Source organism: Candoia aspera, chromosome 1 (assembly GCF_035149785.1).
Source record: "Candoia aspera isolate rCanAsp1 chromosome 1, rCanAsp1.hap2, whole genome shotgun sequence".
NCBI classification, from domain to species: Eukaryota; Metazoa; Chordata; class Lepidosauria; order Squamata; family Boidae; genus Candoia; species Candoia aspera.
The window spans coordinates 22,242,848-22,263,062 of NC_086153.1; the positions used below are offsets into that span (position 1 = coordinate 22,242,848).

The 20,215-nt window shown below is 41.7% G+C and overlaps 1 protein-coding gene across 1 annotated transcript; it reads left to right on the forward strand.

Moving 5' to 3' along the window:
• Positions 1–1,237: 1,237 nt before the first annotated feature.
• GAREM2 (GRB2 associated regulator of MAPK1 subtype 2) lies at positions 1,238–19,510 on the forward strand. The gene is made up of 5 exons (XM_063300219.1): positions 1,238–1,579; positions 8,024–8,154; positions 9,818–11,023; positions 15,987–16,150; positions 17,230–19,510. The coding sequence occupies exons 1-5, from the start codon at positions 1,399–1,401 to the stop codon at positions 18,128–18,130; spliced, it is 2,583 nt and encodes an 860-aa protein (XP_063156289.1). The 5' UTR covers positions 1,238–1,398; the 3' UTR covers positions 18,131–19,510.
• Positions 19,511–20,215: the final 705 nt, after the last annotated feature.

The window sequence follows — 20,215 nt, forward strand, 5'->3', positions numbered from 1 at the left end:
TCTAAAGGACAGCTTTCTGCAATAAAGGACTGTCCTTTATAATAAAGGACGTATGGTCACTGTAATTTATAGTTATTTTCCATTAACCGCCCAGAGTCCCTCCTTTTGGGCGGACATGGGCAGTGATACAATTTGATAAATAAATGAATAAATAATCCAGGTCTTGGTTTTATATCTTTAATATATCATATATGGCTAAGGTGAAATTCTATCCTTGTGTATTTCTATACATTTTATTAACTTTCCTTTGTATTTGGATATTAAACATAATATACAGGATATACATTGTGTCCTGGGTTGTTTTCTGAATTTGGAATGCATATACCATGTGTGCCCCAATGGCAGCCCCAATGAAGGAGGGCAAGGAGGAGGAGGAGGAGGAGGAGGAGGCCTCTTGACAAAGGTGACCCACATAGGCCCAACTTTCTCTCAAGATGCGTCACTGTGGCCTGCTGTTGGACCTGCTTAAAATAAATGTTTGTCCCTTTGCCTGCCACCATCTGGCCAGAATTCTCCATTGCAGGCCCAGATTCAGCATCAGTACAAAGTGGCTGTTCCAAGCAGGGCTTTGGGCCTGCAGCTCTGGCCATTGAGCACAAACAAAGGGTTGTTTCCGGGGCAACCTATCTCTCTCGGCAGCACAGGCCTGCTGCTCTGTTGCATTTGGCTGGGAGAGGAAGAGAAGGATGAGCTCCATTCTTGGAACTGGCATCTCGGGTGTGCTGGGCCTGAGGGAAGATGTGAGAGCTTTAGCAAAGTCTTCCAGCTTCTCATTTCCTGCATGATTCCTGAGATGGCATTTCAAGGGACGGCTGCCATGTTCAATGAAATGTGTATTTGATCCTGATGCATTCTTTCTCTAGCCTTCTCCACCCTGGTGCTTTATTTTCAGCGAACAAAACCAATTAGGCCCAACATTTCCAGGTTAGGAAAGAAGGGGCTTAGTGAGATTGACATATGCCTAAAAGGACAGTCCTGCAAACAGAGGAGTTTGCATTGCTCAGGATATTACAGATGATGACTCCTGAGATATCTCTGTTGCATTGCTACATTGCCAGTAATGATTCAAAGAAGGGTTTGCAGATATTGGCAGGATGGAGAAGTTGATTGATTTGAATAGCCAGGTGCCTGCAGGTCATATAATTGGACCTTTATGCAGAAGGGCTCCATGCCTGACTCTTGTAAAGGTCAACTGGGGATTTATCCCATTAATGTGAGAGTCTGTGGGAGCAGGCTTTCATTTTAGTCAAACTCTTGATGCCTTTTTTCATCTTGCAGCAGCTTCCAGGACAGCTTCCAGAATTCTGATCAAAGTAATCTTACCAGAATCTTCTCTCCTTTATTGTCATCTCAATCCCTCGGGGTCGGGGCACAGCATCTAAAAAATAATTTGGGTGAATGCTTAGCATCCTCATGCCTTTTCTCATTTCTGTCACAGGGGAGTATGTAGAGGGGGTCAGTGATCAAGATGTGCTCCTCATCCACTCCTGTCGTCAGTGGACTACAGTGACGGCCCACAGCTTGGAGGAAGGGCATTATGTCATTGGCCCCAAGATTGACATCCCCCTCCAGTATCCAGGTAACAGAATGGCGAGAATGCAGTGGAAGAGGGTTAGGCAGCACACTCCTAGATTTTAATACAGATACTCTGATGAGCTGTCTTGACTTCTTGAATGTCCTTAGTTAGGTTAATTTCTTTTTTACTTTCCTTCTGATCAGCTGGGATGTACCTTCTCTGAAACCTTGATGCATCCATCTCATTGTTTGGGGTGATAACCTATAGAGGGAAAAATATAGATCCCTGCCTCACAAGCTTATAAAATGAAGTTTGACAGTTGGGAGAGATGGATAAGAGAAGGTTTGGGCTGCTGTTTATGATCTGGGCCTAAAAGAAATAGAGCTTTGGGGTACAGGTTAGCAGAAATTCCTGCATTGTTGAGTAAGCAAAAGTCTGAGCCAGGAAATTTCAAAAGAAATATGAGAGCAGCCCTGACCAATCCAGGGGCTTTATATTATCTACAGATTAGAGGCATTGCTTGTCATTTGCCCTCCAAGGCAAAACGGCATGATGGAACTGGGTGTTACCTTAATGTGATAAATGTGTAAGATTGTTGGAATAGACTTTTGAAGTTGTGCTTAGCTGCTTATAAGGATGAGTGTTATGTTCAAAGCAAGCAATCCTTTTTTCTTTTTTCCTGCCAGTTTGACACATCCCAGTTCCTCTCAAAGTTTTACTGCATGTAGATGTCTCATCAGATAGGATCTCATGAGGTTCCCATTCAAAGTGTAACAGTGATACAGTTTTTAATCTTTCTTATAATGGGGAAAAAGAATAGGCAGGTTTCTAAGATCTCCTTCTACTAGAATATAACAAGAGCTTGTGCTTGACTACTGTATAACCTGTGTGATAGTACTGTAGAGGTTTCATCTTTTTCTGTCTGTGTTTTGGGGTGTAGTCTTTTTAAGTAAATACACACACAGTGAGATTTACACTCAGTGTGAGCCATTGTTGGCAAAGGAGCCATATGGTGTGTTGGCTGAGGCAGAGTGGGTGCCATTTATGGCTCAGTGAACTCTACATTGTCACCTTCTACCAGTATCTCCTGATAGGCTTTCAGGGGATGAAATAATTCCCTGCTATTATAGAGTGAAAGGAGCAGATGCAGCTTATGAAGCAAATGGAGAAGGATCAGCTGTGTGGAATCAACCATATCTCAGGCTAGACACTTCATAAGAAATAGAACAGAACAGGAAGTCAGACTTGTAATTAGTGAGTTCAAGGGAGGAAAACAAAATATTAACTTTGCTGCAACAAAAGCTACTGTTCTAGTGGATGGGTGCTATTTTTGTATCTTGTATGAAATTTTGTCATGGGAATGGAGATCCATATTGTATAGACTAGATTTTCTCCATTGCACTGGTGCTCTAAAACATACCAATCTATCCTGTTGCCACTCCTTTTGCTTCTCAGAAAGGGAAGGAAGTCTCCCTGCTTGACTGGGAGAATCTGCTTCTCCAAATGGCTGTAGTGGGCCTGGTTTGCCTTCTGTCAGTTTTGATTTATGGCCTTATTTTTGCCAGTTTCTTCCTTGTCTAGTTTCTAACGTGCTCAGGCCTCTTGGTCTATACTTCGAGTGAGGAATCTGTGGCCCTCCAAATGTTGAACTGCAACTCCCAACTGCTCCAACCAATGGTTGGATTTTATGTTAGTAGTATCACGTATTCCCCACTCTTAGTCTAGGTTGGGTTGCAAGACATCTTTAGTCAAATTCTTGGGCACTATGGTCCTGGACATGCTAATGTTTACTCCCTCTCGTCTAAATTCTAGAGGCATAGAAGTATCAGTGACCTGCCTCAGAAAATGTGGTGAAGGTGAACACAAAATGAAGTCATGGCATGGTTTACAGGAGGTTGGTGCCTGATGTAGGAGATCAGAGAGGGGAAAGGGAGATGCTGGCACCATGCTGGGAGCACTGGGGAGGTGCTGCACAGATGGTACACTAGGAAGGAGTGGCTGGAGATGGGAATTAACAGAGCTGACATCATCTCTGGCCCTTAATGAGACTCTTAAGTGCCTCCCATCTTTGGTAATGATGTGTAAGAATGAATAAATAATGAGAGGCAAGTGGGCAGGAGCGGTTAATTGCTGCTCCTTGGGGAGACAGATGGGACAGGAAAAGAAGAGTAAGTGTGTTAACCTGTTTTGTTGGCCCCATTCATAAAAAACCAGAGCAGATGGTTCCAGTTTCAGCTTGCAAGGAGAGCAAAATGCACACTTCATTCCATTGTGAAACCACTGCTTTTGATAAATGTGCAACTGTATGCAAGGGAAAGGATTAGCTTGCCAGAATTGTTGGTTGCTATTAAGAATGGTAGAAATGAGGAAGATCTGACCCAGTAGGCTTGCCAACTGAGTAAGAGATTCAAATCTTGTCAAAATGAACAGGAGCTGCTTAAAAACAGGGAATGTCATTCCTTGTGAGTGGAGACACGATGTAAGTAGCCCGTGCTATTTAGGAGAAAGAAGACATCACTAAGACTTTTCATATCAGAGAACATATTGTCTCTAGGCAACAGTGTGTATACCCAAACCATATTTCTTGGGCTGTCTTGGAAAACCAACTGATTCCGTCTCCACTGAAATGAGTTAGGATCTCTCAGAGCTATTTTTGCTCAAGATGTTTGTTTAAATAACTAACTCATGGAGGCTTCAGTTAGTATGATTAAGCAACCTTAGGTCTGAGTCTGCTTTTGGCAACAATAAAACACCTCTGAAAGCATTTATAAGCTTTTGGGTGTGCTAAGAACTGATTTTCTAAATCATGCTCTTTTCTTGACAATTGGAGGGTATGAAGCATTATTTCTGCCCCCATCTTTATCTGCACAACAAGCCTGTTAGTTAATTTAGGATAGCAGATAATAAATGGCCAGCTAAGTGAGCTTCATGACTGGATTGGGATTTGACCCCAGGTCTCCTTGCAGTCTAGTCTAACACCATTCTGACCTTACTTAACACATTTCTATTGTGTTTGAAGGCAGGATGTTTAAACTGCACTGACAAAAAGTCCTGCAATCTTTTACTGTATGCTGTTGAGTGAAATTGAGATTCCCAGATAACTGAAGATTGCAAATTGGGGGATGGGGGGAAGAGGATGGGGATATTTCAGATTAAGGGTGGGAGTTAAGCACTCTCCCAGTGCCTGAAGAATGCCATCAGAAAAAGGCCAAGACCTGTTTATCATCTCAGAAGGTGGGACATTTAGTAATGGATTTAAATTACAGGATGGCAGATTACAGTTGAATATATGGAAACGTTTCCTAACAGTGAGGGTATTTCCATAGACAGCAAACTATCTAGAGGACAAGCAGAGGCTGGGTTCTTGTGAAGAGCAAGAGCGTGGACACAGTGACTTAAATATAACCTTCCAACATTGTCATTCCAAGTGATATGAAATAAAGATGTGCAAAGCATCTGCATCTATGGCTTTTTGGAAGGAAAATACGATAAAGACAATAATGTGTGGCATTTCTATAAATGTTCAAACAATTCATGCACATTATTTCAATAATTGTATCTTATTAAGTATACTTTATATTGTTTCATTATTGCAAGGTGGGGTAAGTACATGGGTGTCCTCAGGGGAGTCAAGGAAGCAAATGATGAAAGGTATGTGATGATACAAATTATATGCTTGGATCAAATGTCAGGATGCAAGTACGAAATGGTGGCATTTGTGTGATGATGTCATGATGCTTGTCATCATTTTGGCATCATCATAATTTGCTGCAGATACTACTAGGTAGGGGGCTGATTGCACCAGTCAGCCAGTGAAGCTCGGAGTAGTCATCTGAACTGAGAAGATCTTGACTCATGCTAGTTCCTCCATTAGTGTGTGAATTTCAGGGAAAAAGTTGTAGCTTCAGTAAGATGCACCAGACTGAATAAGAACACTGTTTCCTAGTTTCTTATTTCATAGAGTTATGAAAGCAAGATAATCAAATAAGTTTAGTAAAAACTTGATGCTTCCATGTCCATGCACTCCATAATAAACTGCTAAACTGCTCATAACCATTTTAGTTTCAAAACTCAGTGGATTATCTCCTTGGATTTCACAAAATCCCCATTTAGGCATTTTTCTTCACCTGTGGCTACATTCTTTGCTATCCACACATTGAGGAGGAAATTTTGAAAAGGGAGCTTCTCTGAGCTGCTTGTGATTTTGAACCATATGCAATTAGAGTTCCAAATCATAGGAGTGATATTCAATAAATAAAACAGATTTCCCTCTTCCAAATTCCTTCTCTCAAACAGCTAAAATGGGAGTAGGTCTGAGCATGCATGGCTCTTCTTTCTTCTTCTACACAACTGGAATAGTACAGAAGAATACTCTAGAAAAGGCCAGTGCGTTCCCTGCAGTTGAAATCATTGTGTGTGTATGTGTGGTGTATTTTTAAATGACCATTACTAATAAGAACTTGGCAGCATTAGTTTTGTTATGAATGTATTTTCTAGCAAAATGTTGCAACCTCCTATCCATCCTATCCCAGCTGTTTGTTCTGACAAAAGACATCAAGAAGTCATCTCCCTCTGGGCCAATAATAGTCAATATACATATAAATGCACAAGGAAAGTGAACCTCATTAAAGCACCAACTTATTGTAACCACTTGGCTGTTATGTCTGTAGCTCAGATAGTGAGAGTGTGAAGAGGCAGAGATACCATGGTTACTCATCTCCATCCATTGTATGCCTTTGTTACTCTTCCAGCTGGTGCATTGATGCCCCCACCCCGGCCCACAATTGCTACAGCTTGTTCCCATATTGCCTTTTCCTTGGGAAAAAAAAATGAGGCTCACACTATCTCTGACTGATCTGGGGACCTGGGGACAGCCCTGACACCCTGCCTCTCTCTCCCTCACCATCATCACCAGCAGCTCCCATCATTAACTTCTACTTCTATGAGATGTGTCTCCATCTGTTTGGCTTCCTTGTTTGCTGGAGACAGAGAAGTTGCTGGGCAAATGATGGCAACTGAATCCTAGGCACAAGTTAGGACAGCAATACCCTTTGCATTTCAAGGGATCTGTTGCTGCTGAAAGGTAACTAAGGCAGTTACAGGCAGCTCTGAGGTCCTTCAGGAGGAATAGGAATGCAACACAGTATAATAAAATAGACATTATAGAGGACAACCCAGATAAAGGACAAGAGCTTCAGCAAAAAGTATAACAGATTATGAATTACTTTTATTAATAAATTACATGTACATCCTGCAGATATTTTGTGCTCTGAAGGGAAGCTTTCTCTTACACAGGGCTAATGCTCCACCCAGCTACAAATTCTTGCTCCTACAAGGGCTTATATATCTTCATCCCATTTAATTCACACTGCCGCAAGTCCAGGCCCCAATATTCAAAGTTCAAAGATCATGTACTTTGATCTATAAATAGGAAAGTTCTAATTCTAGGTTGTGATAGCTTATGACTTAGAAAAGGAAGAAATGCTTTCTACATATATTTAGATAACAATTTTACTGTTGGCACATAGATATTTTCCAGGTTGGACTTTTTTTCTGCATGGAAAATGTGCCTGGCACTGGATAGGCTTAGATGATGATGATGGCTTAGAAAAATGACAAATGAGATGGGGAGGAAATTATAGAGGTTTATAAAATTATGTTTGGTGCAGAGTACATCAATACAATTTTTTTCCTCACCTCTTATTTACACTGGAATGTAGATTTAGGACAAGGAAAAAAAGTCTCTCTTTACAAAGATACAGTACAGTTAGTGTACAGAATGTACAGCAATAGGACCTGTTAGTAGCCAGGAACAAAGATGGCTCTGAAAGGGGATTGGTTAGATTCCTGAAGGAAAAATAGATAATTGACTCTTTGTGATAGTGGCTATATGGAATTCTAGGTTCAGAAGCACTCTGCCTCTTACATTCTAGTTGACAGCAAAGTGGGAGAGAGCTATTGATTATTTTCATACTTATTTGTGGGCTTCCTTAAAGCCATCTGGTTAACCATGCTTGGAAAAAGGATGCAATCTAAATAGATCCTTTGTCAGTTCCAGCCACTCAGGGCTCATCTTTATTTATTTATTTATTTATTTATTTTATTTCAACGTATTAGCCTCCCAACTCCAATGGTTTTCTATTTTTCTGCTTTAAAAAATAAAAATAGAGAACTGTATGGGAACAAATCTCCCAATGACTGCTAGCTATAATTTTTAAAAACAGACTCTGCATTAAGGAGAAGAATACCTCTGATGATAAGGAAAAAAAAGTTCATTAAACCGTGCTTATAAGCTTCCCTAGTGTTTCTAGATGGCCATTATTAGAGATATTAATTGGCTAGGTGATTAGGCCCAGTAGGCATAGCACTAGGTCTTCCAGAGTCTTCCCTTCTCATTCTCTGCCAGCCTCTTAATTCAGTGGCCTATCAGGCTTGCACAGAGAAAACAATCCCTTAACAAGCCCAACTACTAACTAAACTAGCATGTTTTGGGTTCCAATCCTGCAGGGAAATTTAAGCTGCTGGATCAGGACAGGGATGTCCGTGAGCCTGTGCAGTACTTCAACAGTGTGGAGGAAGTGGCTAGCATCTTTCCAGACCGTGTGTTCGTCATGGAGGCCATCACCTTCAGTGTAAAGGTTAGTTGTCCTTTAGCATGGTGGCTATGTCAGCAGCCAAAAGCATAGGTGGGAAAGAGGGGAGTGGGAATGTTCTTTTTGCCCCACAGGTCAAAGTCTTTCTGTTAGGTTTGATATCTAATTTCTTGACAGTTGTTTTGTTCTGCTTGGTTAATGAAGAGCTAAGCTATAGCAAAGCAAATTAAAAGAACCTTTGCAAACCTGCAATCAAATCTGCTTACCCAAAATGTGGCTTGCAATATAATTGACTATTTCATATCTGATAGAGTATATAAATGTTTTGAATGCTCACAGATCTTTTATGCAATAATCATTGCTAAACTGAGAAATTAGATAGCGGAGATATAAGGAATTCAAAGCAGAATATAGCTCACTTTCCAGTGTAAATTGGCCTCAAAGTCTGAAGGCTGCTTTGCTTTTGGGCTTCCCAGAGGCAACTGGTTAGCCACTGGGAGAGAGATGGGTTGCTGACCTGGCTGGACCTCTTTTAATCTGATCCAACTACTAGGCTCTTCTGTATTTTTGAATATCTTAATGGTCTTTTAAACATGTATTTAGGAATCTGCTCAGAATGAATATAAACATTAATGTGTATTCCCTAGTTTTATCAATTGCATTTTGAATCTGGGGTGAAGATAAGATTTGGAAAATCAGGGAGGAGGGCATTTAAGCTTTATGTTCATTCATTGCCTCGGGGTTTCTAGTTCAACTTGGATATCTGCCTCTCCAGTTAGGTTGCTATAAGACCATGAATGAGCTCTAGGAATAAATAGAGACACCTTTCCCACCACAAAGCTAAACACACTCTGGGAAGAAAATGTAATGCACTTTACTGAAAACCACAACAATAATAACAAATAGGATCAGATGCATTCTAAGTTTAGACAGGGCTTGATTTTCAGGAAAAGCAAAGGTTGAAAACTTCAGTAAGAAAACAGTAAACAGAACATTTCGAAAAGTGTCATTTCCTCTAGGACTACAATCCAAATCACACATAGGGGTAATTCCCATTGAACAGAGTGGGATTTTCTTCTGGGAAAACATGTATAGGGGATTGCACTGAATTTGTGAAAGTTAACATCTTAGAACTTCATTTGACAGATGAAATGGAAAATAGTTTCTGCAGAACAGAGACACATAGGCGTGTTTCCTTTTCAAGTGGTGACAGCCTTGATCTTAAAGCCGATTCAATTATCTAGTTTGTGGAAACCAACAGATGGCTTTTAAGTAACTCAAATTAGATAATTTACTGGAATTTGACTTCTCACACCCACGCAGTCTGGCATCTCTCTCAGTTGGCCATCCAGGTGTCCATCTCTTAAACGTCTTTCTAATCATCTGTGTCAAAGAGGCCCCTATTCTGCTTTCCCTTTTTGATCAGATGGACACAACCCAAGACCCCCTGAGTGGGATGAAGTCCAGCAGCCCCAAATGATGGCCTGTGGTACTTCCTTCTCCGTACACAGACACACAGAATCAGATAAATCCACCTTCTAGCTTTTCCCACATGGCTCATATTGTGGCAGAGCAAAGCAGTAGCTTTTGTATCCCAGAATCCCCCTTACCAAAGCCCCCTCTTTCCTTGCTCTCCATGTCTGTTGTAGAATTCTCCTTGTTCAGCCTCTTATTTCTCCATTTTCCCTCACCAACTGGCTTCTTTCAGGTTGTGTCGGGCGAGTTCAGTGAAGACAGCGAAGTATACAATTTCACGCTGCATGCAGGAGATGAATTAACGCTTATGGGCCAGGCAGAGATTCTGTGTGCAAAAGCTGCAAAAGAAAAGTCGCGTTTCAATACATTGCTGAGGAAGTTGGGCAAAGCAGGTGTCCCTGGCACTGGTGGTGGGAATGGTGGTAGTGGCAACAGCAGCAGCAGCAACAGTGGGGGTGGTGGCAAGCCGTTGAAGGGCAAGATGCCTTGCCTGATCTGTATGAACCATCGGACTAATGAAAGTCTCAGCTTGCCCTTCCAGTGCAAAGGACGCTTCAGCACTCGCTCACCACTGGAGCTGCAAATGCAGGAGGGGGAGCATACAATTCGCAGTATCATTGAGAAGGTGCGGCTGCCTGTCAATGTGATTGTGCCCAGCCGGCCACCCCGTAACCCCTATGACCTGCATGCCATCCGGGAGGGCCACTGTTACAAGCTGGTGAGCATCATCTCCAAGACGGTGGTGTTGTGCTGCATTCTCCGCAAGGATGAGGTGGCACCCTTCCACTTCCTCCTGCTCACAGATATGCCCCGTTTTTTGCTGCCGGAGGGGATGTTGCGTGGAGGTGGAGACCCCCAACTGGAGAAGTTGTTACGAGAAACTGCTGCCCTCTGCCAGGAATGCTTCGATCCCAATGAATATTCCAAGGCTGTGCGAGAGGCCAAGCCGGACTTCTCAGAAGAGTGTGCCAGCCCCCGCCATGTACGACTCTGTCTGCAGGGCTATGCCCGTGATGAATTGGCCCAGTCCTTCCAGCGCCTCTCGCTTTGCTTATATGCTGCCTCTGAGAGCAGTTGCCAGGACTCAGCCCAAGGAGGGAGGACCCCGAGGTTGTTTCTCCCCTCCCGCCAAGAGCCCTCTGGTCTTATGACTGATACATCGGACTCTGAGCGCGAATACATGACACCTGATTGGGTAGAACCCACATTCCGGACTCAAGAGCTCCCGTATGAAGAACTGTGGACTAATCAAAACCCAGAGAATTATTCTGAATCCAGCAGCACTGCTCTCGGACTGGAGAATGCCAACAAGGGTCAGCGTGATCTTATCTCTTTTGGTAGCATCTCCTCACCTCTGGGTTCACCATGCCACCGAGGCCTGCTGCAGGAGGACCTTAATCCAGATGCTCCTCCCCCAGTCCCACCCAAATCTGAAGCGGTAAGAGACTCATCTAGTAGAAGATGGGAACTGCCCCCCAGGGCAAGGCACTCAAAAATGAACGTGTGTCTTATTGTTTAACCTGAACTAAATTTCAAAGGATGTTGTTGTCATCCAGAGAAGGGAAATATACTTAAAAGGGAATTTTGCTTATTAGGACAGAGTCTGCATGTAGCGATGTAGATAGGTCATATGATAGGAACATTAAACCTTCCATACTGAGGAGTACTAGAAAATGAACTGGAAAAGAAATATAATGATTCCTTTATAAAAATGTGTGGTGTAACCACATTTGGAACATTGTGAACAATTTTTGTCATTGCACACATTAAAAAGTTTGAGCACTTCCTCTATAAAGAAAAATTACAATATTAAGTGCATTTTAATGTAGTGAATGTTTGAACAAGGCATTCTGATGTTGTAAAAAGTGAAGACTGGGAGAAGTTTTTCCCACTGTGCCTGTCATGAGTAAGGATGGCGAGCCGCATTTCTTGGTTTTCTGAAGACATTTCTAAACGTATCTCCTTAATTGCTTGCTCCTCCCTCTTTCGATGGGAGTAGGAGTTTGTTAGGATTGATGTCCTAACAACCAGGAAACACACTGAGACAAGGAACTGGTCTCTAATATTTATTGCTAGTACTTAACAGGAATCCTAACAAACTGAAGAAGCGTGGGGAAAACCCAGACATATAACCCCCAAGGGTTAAGGCGGTCCCGATCTGTGTCTCTTTGAATGGCTGAACAATTCATCAGTGCTACGCATGCGCTTGACAGTCTGGATGGGAGCCCCCTGCTCGCCATCCTTACTCATGACAGTGCCATAACCCTAGAACCCTGAGATAATTTAGACAGCTGAACAGTGGAAAATTCAGGATAGAACAGTATTTCTTCACAGTGCACATAGTTTAACTGTAAAATTAACCAAGCTATTTGTTAGATCTGTAACTCGGCTTTCTTCAGGAGGTCAAAGTGGCATACCTAGTATTCTGTTTTCTAGTTTTTTTCTCCACAAGAACTACCCTGTGACATAGGCTGAACTGCGACTGAGTGCCTGTCCCAAGGTCACCCAGTGAACTTTCATGGCTGATGGTGGACTTATACTTGGGTCTCCTTGGTCCTAGTCCACCTCCTTAACCACTTTACATATTATTACAAGTCAGTCCTGAAAACTACTTGCTATTCTGCAAGCACAGCTGTAACTTCAGATGGATAGGATTCCCCAGGAATATGCAGAAATCCAGTGTGGGACAGAAGTAGGAATTTTGACCATTTTTTATTTTTTTCAAATACCACAGTAATTATTTTTCAAAGGGTTTGTAGAAAGCAGATAGAATAACCTCAAGTGATATTGGCCCAATCAGCTTCTAAGGAATGAACCAGTACAATATATTGTAAACCGCTCAGAGTCCGTCTTTGGAGGGAGATGGGCGGTAACACAAATTTGAGAAATAAATAAATAAATCTTAGGTATTGCCATTGAAGCCAGTGATCTCTCAGTGTATTATAATGGCTTTCCATTGGAATGGTAGGATTTCAAAAGGATAAGTGGATTATAAAGATAAGGAAAACCAATGGCATTGATCACTGGATGTGGTCTTCGTCTGGTCTCTCACCCGAGTTGATTATTTGCTGGGAAACCTGAATTTCCTAAGTCTTTAAATGCTGCCCATGTGAATTACTCAGGAAAATTGTATAGAAGCACTGAGAATCACAATGGGATTTTTGCTGTCCTTGCAAGACATTTGGGTTAATGTTGATGATTCTGTAATAAAGGAATGGGATCTGCTTTAAAATGTTCTAGTGTACAATGCATTTTCCAGCTCTGCCATTTTCTAGGAACTTTATTTCATTGACTCACCCCATATTTATCAACTTCCCTAGTAATGAATCAGCATTCCATAACTACTGAATGTGCTTAGTCTTCAGCATTGGTGTGGCTTTAATTTATTTTTCCCTTTTTCTAACTTCTTCAATTCTTACAGTTTTCCCTATGCCTGCTTATACCTCATTATTGTATATAGATGGTGATATTTTGGACACATTAATATGTGCACTCTTAGAGTGAGTTTATAAAATGTGTGAAAATGTATATATTTATGTTTATGGTGTATCTACACTTTCAAAGAAATTGGTTGGTTGCTACTAAAAATGAAAAAGTCAGTTGTTTTTTCCCTCAGTAATAATTAGTTTTTCCCAGAATATTTGGAAATGCAGTTTCTTTTCACATAATTAGCTCTTTCTGGATGGAAAAATACACATCAGAGTGAGTATTGCAAACTGAACTAAATGTTAAAGTAGGAAGATGGAACTTGTCATGGAACTTTCTTGTTCAATGGCAGCTGTGTGTGTGTGTGTGTGTGTGTGTGTGTGTGTTTACTAATGTGCAGCTTTGGCTTAAAATGCCTATCTGGTCCAGCCCTTCTCCATTTAGTATAAGGCAATTTTGTTCATATTTTTATTGAGTTAACTAAAATCTGAATTATTTTGCTCTATCTGTGTGTTGAAGTGTGTTTGGAAAAGATGTTGAAAAACTCTGCCTTATCCTCCATAATCTGCCCCTCTTAGGACAGATTATGAGGACCTATATCTTTGAGCCAAAGAGATACATATTGAGAATATACTTGGTGTACTGATCAATCTGTTGGTTGTTGGTCTTTAATGACATTGCTGGTCCTGGAGGTAATGTTGTAGAAATACAGAACTCTCTGAGCTTGGTTGCTTTCTTGTTTCATTGCCAGGCTAGGTAACATCATCAGTGTGAGGGAGAGTGGGGTTTTCTGGCTGTTTGTATACAGTAGCTTGCCCTGCCACTCTTAATGGTGGTGTAGTTTCCTCCTTGATGGTTGCTTGCTTGTTTCTTCCCTGTCTCAATTTGTTTGCTGATGGTGGTCCAACTGTATATGACCATGCCAGTACAGGTGCAGCCACTGTCCCTTGAGTTACTGGATTATCTGAATGCCTCTATCAATGGATGAGATGCACCTGCCTATATCAGGTTGATGTCTCCAAGTCCTGTCATTTTGGACCACAAAAACACAAAGGACAGATACTTCTGCAGAGAGCTGAAATATACATATGGACAGTACCATAAACAAGTAGAAAAGAACTTGACATAGAGTTGTGTGTTGAGTAGGGGGGCAGATAAATGTAAATAATAAAACGTCTCTATTATTAATATCCTGCTTTCTCTTTTTTCTTTTTGTGATCCAAGTTCATCTTTGATTAACTCAATATCATGGTGAACTTTCTTTTGTCTCCTATCTTTCTCATCCTTAGCAAGGGAGTCTACCAAATAGACTAGAGGTGATGGTGATGGCCAACAAAGACAAATCTTCCCTGGGTCTCTCTCAAGTCTCTCTGTATAGCATGGCTTCTGATTTTAACAGGTCCAGACTCTACCCATAACTGCTCAACCCCATTGGTTGTATTTGTTGGATTACAGATGAGTCCCATCCATAACTGACTCTTCACTGTCTTTAGTTCTGGAACAGACTCTCAGAGATTGAAGTTCTCTCTGGGGAAAATTCCATTTCTACCTTAAACCATCACCATTGATGCCTCTCAAGACAGGTGGGAGTCACAATATGGATTGTTCAAAGCTGGTGGATATCAGCTGAGAGATCTTACTATACAAACTGTCTGAAGGTTTTTGCAGTTTTCAAGGCTCACAGAGCTTTTGCTTACCTGTGGTACAGATCTCATTCAACAATATCACTACAGCCCATTAATAAATAAATATGGTGGAGTCTGATCCTTTCTTTTCTTAGCCTTGCAACTTCGGGACTTGTTTGCTTCAGCAGCCGCTTGCAACCACAGACCTTCATTTACTTACCTTCAAAATGGCTCTTTGATGGTTCTGCCACTGTAAAAACTGACTGGCTGCTATAAAACTATGTGCTCTTTGGGAAAGTCCCTCATATCTCATAATTTTATATTGAAAATAATGGTTTTATAGCTTGACTTCCCATTTCTGTAATGTGTAATTTCTGACTTCCATTTTAATGAATCTTTTGTTCTCCCTATGTTTTTTGCTTCCCTTTCTCATATCTGAAATACACCACTCCCTGGATATATAGAGACTTAGGAAAGGTTATTTAGACCACTGAATCCAACCTATTGCTCAGTGCAAATATATAAATTAAAATATCATCAACAAATGGCCGTATAGCTTCTGCTTCAACACAACCAGTGAAGGAGAGCCTGCCATCTCTCTAGGTAATTGATATTCTATTTTAATTGCACTTGATGAATTGATCCTCACCATGGTTGCTTATCCAGTTTTTTCTCAGTGTTTTGCATGTTGTATTAAGATGACTATTATCTTGCATTATCATCTCACCAACCCCTCTCCACCAAGATTTGCAGACATTCTACATGGGCATTTTCTACTTTAACAGCCTTTATTTAAAAAAAAAATTGTTCTAGCTCTCTGTAGAACACACACACAGTCTAATCTGGTAGCATTTCTGAAGCATTACAGATTGGATCTTAAGGCCAGTGAAGATGCCAGTTTTGACAGGGCACTGTTATCTATCCTCCACGTTGACGTAATATGGAATGGTGGGCAAGGGCCACAATTCAGCCTTCTGACCTTCCAAAGTCTTTCTCAATTTTTTTTTCAGTTTTTTCCTAAGTAAATAACTTCATATGTCTTGGTTAAATTACATCCTGTAATTGTCATTCCATTCTACTTTGTTAAAATCAGAAGTAAATCCAACTTGAGAAAAAAAAAGCAGGGGATAATTAGCAGGAACATCACCTCTATCTTTTCAAGTGATCTTGGAAAAACCAGGTTTGGGAACATCCAGTTTCTAAAGTGTTCTACAGCTCTGCTTGAAGACTTTGAAAATTCCTCTTCAGTCTGTATGGGCAAGTTTGATCAGTCTACTTGAGAAAATACTTTGGGTTGTATTTGGTCCATCACCCAGCAAATGACAATCTTATTCGCCAATCTTTTTGTAGGTGAGAGAGGAATGTCGCCTCCTTGTTGCTCCCCCTGTGCCACCACGTGGTGCCCACACATCAGCCACCTCCAGCCCTCCAATGCCTGTGCGATTCCCCAAGGTCCAAACAGCTGTGTCACCCAGCGCCAGCCTCTCATACTACTCATCTGGACTTCATGACATGTGAGTGATGGTACTGGGATAGCTTCTACAGAGGGAGTTGCGAGATACAGCCTTCCTTGTAGGAACTCAGTTGGGAAGATGATTGTGGGGAGAATACAGTACTGTATATGCTTAAAGGCACTTGCTTTATCATCCTTCCTTCAGTCTTATTATGAACTAATCCTAAAGTACAGTCTCGTGGGCTGGTATCCAGAGGCTTTGAACTATCTTCCTTCTTGTCACTGAATTATCTGTGTAGGTCAGCTGTGCATTTACTACTGCTAGATTCAGGGGATGTGCAAGCATGCTGAGGACAAGAGCAAGAATTGGTGCAAGGAAATACCAAATGGGTAGATCTTTTCTTGTTGGTTGATCTTTATCAGAGGCACTCTCAGGTTGTAAAAAAGGAGGCACAGTGTCTTCCTACCCAGATACTAGAAAATTAAGCTAGCTGTTAATGTTTTATGCAAAAAAGGAAAAAAAAGGAAAAAAACACATTTCCATACTTACACAGGAAAGAATGAATGAGATCTTTAATTCTGAGAGTTAATGACACAGTGTAACTAACACTTTTCTTTTAAATGAGCCCAAGTGTGGCTGCTTGCTGGTTCTTTGCTTTCTAAGTAAATGTCCTAATTTCTAGGCAAATTGTAGAAAGCGTAATTAAAAATAACAGCATCAAGCACATAAACCAAAGGATCTTATTGTGGAAGAAAGGCGTGGCTTTGATAAAAGGATCCATGCCTCCCTATTGTTTTGAACTATTATGTTTGGATCCTCCAAAAATGTTTGTAAAAAAAAATGTTGAGCTTTCTTTCCCATGGCTGTGGCACTTTGAACTTTCTGTAGGTCTCAGAAAAAATCCTTGTCAGGCAAGGATGACTTTGGGCAGTGGGCACAAGATTTTTCACATTACAGAAGTTGGAACAATGCATTGGCAAAACTCAGGGTGGGGTGCCCAGTATGGTTAGATGTTGCTGGATTTGTCCACTATGGTTTTAAAGACATTCATCTGCTCTAAACTTATGATTAGGGAGCTCCAAATCCCATTTCATTTGAACTAGCTCTGATACTGAGTGTTTGTTTTCTTTGCCTGCCAGGTCAAGGCCACGAAGTGGTAGCTGCTCCCCATCCCCGGATTCCTACTCCCTGTACTGCTATCCCTGCACATGGAGTGACTGCAAAGCTGGGGAGTCCACTAGCCGACAACTGGCCAGCCCTCAAACGCAGTTGCCGTCTCAGCCCCCACCTGCTCAAGTGTCTTCCTGGTCTGACCCTTGGCCATATAACGACCTGGGCTCAGGTGTGGCCACTGGGAGATCCATTCCATTGCTGGGGAACAGTGATGCCACTGCCATCAAGAGCTACCACAGCTGCCCTCGCCTGAAACCTCCCCCTCCGCAGAAACGCTTTGCTCCCTTTGGTGCTCTCAACCCCTTTTCCAATCCAGCATATTCTTCCAGTCCAGCTTCCTCTGGCTCCTCAGATTGGTTGGAATCTCTTGATTGGCAGAAGACAACTGCCTCTTCCACAGACACTTTTGACCCCTTTGAGGGCACTTCCTCCCCAGAGGGGGAGTTGCACTATAGCCCTGCGCCACCACCTCTCTCATCAAAACCCTTTGACACGGCTGAAAATATTGTCATTCGGACGTCAGTAGCCCCTTTGTCATCCACCATTGTTCATGGCACTGAAGGTGGTGTCACCCACCTTTATCTGGCTCAGGGGGTCATTGAGGCACCTCCTGCCCGTCTCAATGGGGATGGTTCACCCTGGCAGCCCCCTGGTGACTTATCAGCGCTATCACTCGAGGAGGTGTCTAGGTGCCTGCGCTTCATCGGCCTCTCCGAGGATGTGGTCAGCTTCTTTGCCCGGGAACGCATTGATGGTAGCATCTTTGTGCAACTCACTGAGGAGATCCTATGTGAGGACTTTCACCTCACTAAACTTCAAGTCAAAAAAATAATGCAGTTCATCAAGGGCTGGAGGCCCAAGATCTAGATTGGTGAGGGAAATTTTCTCTGTGGATTGCAGGGGTTAGATTCAGGCTGTTCCTTAAGTGTAAAACTAGGAAAGAGGCCAAAGCATGTATCTATACATGAAAAATGGTAGCAGGAGGACATGAACCCAAGAGCAACATAGGATTGTGATTATGGTAGTTTTAACCACATATCAACACAAGGAATTGGCAGGAGCTTACAAGTTTCCTTTTGTGGAAATGGGCAAAGTAGAAATCAGAGCAGGCCAGAAGCCTCAACCATTGCACATGAATGGGGCTTTACGGTAGGTTACTATTGATTGTCTTTGTGCCAAGATTAGCAAGGAGAGTTATTGCCTTACATAATTCTTCTGTCGATAGTGTGGAAGAGAAGGAAAGCAGCATAGCCAATGTGTGAGAAGGGGCTTTCTGGCCAAGCCCCAGAATCACCAGAGCAAAGCTGCCTACTTCTACCATGGTAACATTCCTGTTCATCTTCTGTTTGTTTCACATAGCATTAGTTTTGAATATTTCGTAGAAGTAAGAAACAGGTAATGAGTATGCATCCTTCTGACTGTCTGAGGGTGATCAATTTGAGCAGGACCCTTGAAATAGAAGGAAAAGTAATGGCAGTGACTTATGGGACACAAAAAATAGAGGGAGCATGTCTGCAGACTTTTTCCCAACTGCCCTAACAAGGTTTTGTACTTAAACCTTCAGAAAGAAATGGAGGCAATACTATATTTGATAGCTGAAAGATGTTCAGATAAATCCCACCAGGCAATCTCTGCCCTAGAAACCCTGATCCTTAATCTGGAGTCTAGATTAAAATGTCAGTGTAAAGTGTCAATTTATATTTTACAGCTTTGCTTAGAGGCCTGCTTTCACGTGCAGGCTAATTTCAATGCTCCCCTATGGGGAAAGCATCCTGCATGTAGAAAATAAATGAGCTCAAAAGAAGGGTTTTAGGGTAGTCTAGAAGTGCTAATTGTGCAAGATCAGTGTGCACCCTGGCAGCGGTGCACATCCATCTGCAATTCAAAGGGCTGCAGTGTAGTAAAAGCTTGATGATTCTGCTGTTTTTACACACAACACTGAAACTGCATAAGACCACCTTCCTGAGCACTTGAACTTTTTAAGCACCTTTGCACTGCTGTAAGGGCTAAAACCTTCACAATTGTGTGCTGCTTAAATTTCATGTTTCTGCACTAAAATTGTGGATGCATGCAATTTAGGAATATTTGGGTAGCCTACTCTTTTGCCTATGCAGAAATTCTGTAGCACCCACTGACAGTTTCAAGTAATTTGTTCCTACTACACTTAACCAGATGCCTGTGTGATCTTTTGGGTGGCAGTTATTCTTAACTGCACCTTAGTACAACATATACATGGTTGGTAGTTTTCTTTAAAAACCCATCCTGTAAATCTCTAGGTATTTTACTAATCTTCCTCCTTTCTCCTGGCAGTTCAGTTCTGTTGTTGCCTGCCTACTACTCTCTTGAGATTTCCACACTTCAGCAGCAACTGCCTGTTTCCTAGGATGACCACAACTTACTTTCACAATTGTTTTTAGTGGAGAATGGGGCTATCTGATTCAAGCCTAGAGGACCTCAAAGCATTTGTTTCTACTTTTAGTACTGCAATAATCAAATAAACATTTATTTAAAAATAAAATTTAAAAATAAATGTGTGCCTAGAATGTGTTGTTCAGAAAGAAACCGAGTATCTGTTATGGAATATCAACTAGAGAATCAGCTAGTTTCAACACAGATGGGAAGAAACCAAACCAAAGCAATCATGCTGCATCAGATTAAGGGCCTCTCTTGTCTAAGTGTCTGTTCTCACACTTCTTGCCTCAAGGAAGCTTTCAAGACATGAGATTGCACTCCCGCTTATGTTCCCCAGCAACTGGCACTGAAAGGATCGGCTTAATTTTTAATCCTCCTCACCAGCAACATACAAAATAAGCCAAAGTCTGCTAAATCACCATCCCTTGAAGGCTGTAATTTATTTGTTTTATGAAAAGCATCTGACTGCAGAAAGATGCCTTCATCTATTTCAGTATTTTGACTAAGTAAATGTTTATTTCCATACATGGAATTACTTTT